This window comes from Corvus brachyrhynchos, unplaced genomic scaffold (genome assembly GCF_000691975.1).
Source record: "Corvus brachyrhynchos isolate BGI_N302 unplaced genomic scaffold, ASM69197v1 scaffold340, whole genome shotgun sequence".
In the NCBI taxonomy this organism is placed as follows: domain Eukaryota; kingdom Metazoa; phylum Chordata; class Aves; order Passeriformes; family Corvidae; genus Corvus; species Corvus brachyrhynchos.
The window spans coordinates 293,244-296,465 of record NW_008235987.1 but is presented as its reverse complement, the minus strand read 5'-3'; the positions used below and the strand labels follow the sequence as shown (position 1 = coordinate 296,465).

Sequence of the window (3,222 nt, the reverse complement as noted above, 5' to 3'; positions counted from 1 at the left end):
CACCTGGCCAACCCAGCGCCAAGGGCTTTATCTCACCTGCAGGTTCACAATATACAGCTTGGGTCGGCGTGGGGGGGGCTTGCTCATGCACCAGAGCCGTGGATACTTTTTCAAAACCTGCCACAAAGCACAGAGGATCAGCACGGCCACAGGCACACGCAGCTGTGAACCGTATCAGCGAGAGGAAAAGGAATGTATTACCAGGAGGGGAAAGAGGGAGGAAGAGAGACTATCACAGATGTTGGGCGAATCCTGACACCAGAGTTTACAGTTGTCTGTTTGGGAGGAGACTGCTCAGCACCAAGGTGTATCACCAAGAGGGAATGCTGCTAACAATCTTCACCGAGTCTCTAAAGTTACCTTTAAGCTGGAACCCAGACAAAGAATCACATCTGCTTTGCTTGCAGCTTCTGTTGCTGCTTCCCAGTTCAGGGGCTGTCTCAATGTCCCCTTCTCCCCAAAGTGGACGATTGTATCTCTCAACTGTGCCCCACACTTGTGGCACATCCTGCCCGTGTGATGCCTGTGCAGGGCTGTGCGCTCCGTCACATCAAACACTCGCACGTACTCTCTGTTGGGTGTACAGGAAGTGCAGACCTGGTGCAGGATGAAAGCAGAAACCTCGTCACATCATCACCATCCCACCCACGAGAGGCCAGGAGCAAGCCTGTTCTCTTGGAAGAAAAGCATTTTTGGGGACAACACAGAAGTTGTAGACAGAAGCATCAGGGATCAGATGCTAACTTGGAAAACCTTAAGTTTTTTTTGAAAACCAGCAAGTGGAGCCACAGGCAGCTTTTGGCTACATGCTGGGAGGGATTTCAGAGAAGGGCTGAGGAAGAGGTCAGAAGCAAAAGGCTCCAGCAAATACAGAGAAAGAGCTACAGAGTTTGATTTGGTACTTTCTAAGTAGTTCACCCCAAACCTGATGTTCTGAAGACAAGAACTGCACAGAGGCCAAGCCCTTGTACTAATTCCTCATGAGCTAGTGGAAGATCCAAGAGTTTACATTCTCTTTTTTTGAGGCCACTTAACAGTGACTTTTTCCTGCTCTGGCCACTCACCTCTATGTACATGTTCCCATGAAGCTCAGATATTGCAGCTCGGGGTAACCCGCTCCGCAGGTGCAGCCCATCACAGTTCTGAGACACCACATGCTGCACCTTGAAGGGAACAAAACACTGAGCTCCCACAGACTGCACAGGTAACACTCCAAGCAGGTGATGCACGTGTCCCAAATCGCACCAACAGCCTGTACGTCAGAGCAGGACCCTCAGAGGAGGAGCATGGTGAGCAGACCTTTGTGAAAGCTAAATGGAAAGCCTCCTCCTGCTAAACAGGAGGGCTTTCTAGGGCTGGCTGATTCGTGACCAGTTCCCCAGACCAGCCTCACCAGATACAAATACAACATGTTAAAGAAAAGGCACCAGGGGAAAAACTGCCAGAGCTGCAGCCTGCAGCTCACTAAGGAAGGCTTGGACACATCTTCCTACATGGATGTGCAGCCACTTAAGCCAAAAACATAGTCAGGCAATCTCCTGAAAAGCTTTCTCTTCCCTGCTGGGTTTATCATTCTTAGGCAGAGGAACATGAGTAAGGTGAGGAAAAATTATCTTACCAGGTTGTGCTTGTGCAGGCAGGCAATGCCCATATGAGTGAGCGTGGGCTCTGCCTCACTCAGGTCTGCAGCCCTGACAAGAAGCAAGGGGGAAAAAAAAAAAAGCTGGAATTGCCATTAACCTCTTCCAGTATCAGCTTTCTGTCACACAGTTCAGAATTTGGCTCCTCACCTGATGCTCCTGCCCTTCTGCAGCAGTGTCCAAATGCCGTTGGGGCCTCTGTAGTCTGGGATTGAAGCTGCCTGTCACCGGGAGAGAAAACCAGGCCTGATGGGGGGGGGTTGTCACAGTTCTTGTACATAAACACAACCAACCCAGGCCCACCCAGGACAACTGCAGACATCTCCATCCATGGCTGCTTTTTCATTCACTCCGAGTTTTCCAGCGTAGTTGTTCCTGAACACAGGGAAACCTCCTCATATGTTTTATCTCTCTCTTCTACCTTTCAGCTCTCATTTTCACCTCTACTGTTAGTTTTCTCCAATTTTACCATTATGGAATCCCTCCAGAACTCTTTTTCACCCTTGATTCTTCCCATTTCCCTCCACAGAACTTCATTCTTGAGCCTTTTCTTATTTTCCCTAGACTCTGGTTTTCTCACACTCGGCATCTCTAGCAAACATGCAGGTGACATGAGCACTCAGCCCCCTGCCCTGAGCCATGCTCCATGTCAGCAGAGAATGGAGTGACATTCCCATGTCACACAAAGGTGACAGATGTCACGTTAAAAGAGGTAGAACCAGACTGCTGCTTTGCCCCAGGCGGCTGCAACGAAATAATTCTCAACTGCTGTTTGTAAATTCTAATAATCCCCAGCTGTCCCTGCATGTCCGATAACACATATAACATTCCTGATCCAAGTGGCTTAAGGTTTTACACCAAGTCATTGAAGAGGCTTGAGTGAGGCAAGACCAGCATCCTCTTGCTCAGGCTGCACATCCTGCATGTGGTCAGAGGCAATGCAGCCACAGGATCTCACGGGCAGTAGGAGTGACCCCAGGATGCAGCCTGGAAACTGCTGGCCGCAGGACTCATGCAGCATCCCGGGCTCATCACGCATGTCCTGTGGTCATTCAGGAACCAGGCAACAGTCCGGCCAATACCGCCCCCTGAAGGGGCTCCAGCTGCTGACCCCCAAACTCACCGTGCTGATCCCAGCGCCTGTGTAGATGACGAGGTGCCTGGCGCTCCGCACGGCTGCTGCCAGCTCAGCCACCTTTCTCTTCAGCTCCTCTGGTTCATCACACACCTGAGAAACACACCTCAGCAGGTTCAGACAGATCAGAAATACACTACACCACTGAGTCAGAAAGAACGGGGATCTCCCCAAAAGTTTGACTGGCCAACCAGGAAAAGCAACACAAACATTATCAACAGTGGTTTCCAAATGAAAAGAACATGGGCATTGTTCATGGAAGGATGACGGGAAAAAGCTTCCTGGAGACCAGAAGCTGCTGACCCACCCGACGTGCCCACACAGCCACACGCGCCTGGCAGCACGGCTGACCGGAGATAAACACAGGGCAGTCCCCGGAGGGCAGACGCGTTCCCGGTACCGGGACACAGCGGTTGTTCACCGAGGCCTGCCGTGGCTTCAGAGCTC

General features: G+C 51.1%; 1 protein-coding gene across 1 annotated transcript; it reads right to left on the bottom strand.

Moving 5' to 3' along the window:
* Positions 1-6: 6 nt before the first annotated feature.
* On the bottom strand, positions 7-3,192 carry SIRT7 (sirtuin 7; the record flags this gene model as incomplete). Its single annotated transcript, XM_017730597.1, has 6 exons — positions 7-117; positions 361-597; positions 1,065-1,163; positions 1,619-1,691; positions 1,791-1,861; positions 2,764-3,192. Coding segments are annotated over 6 exons (999 nt in total), but the record flags the coding sequence as incomplete, so codon positions are not given.
* Positions 3,193-3,222: the final 30 nt, after the last annotated feature.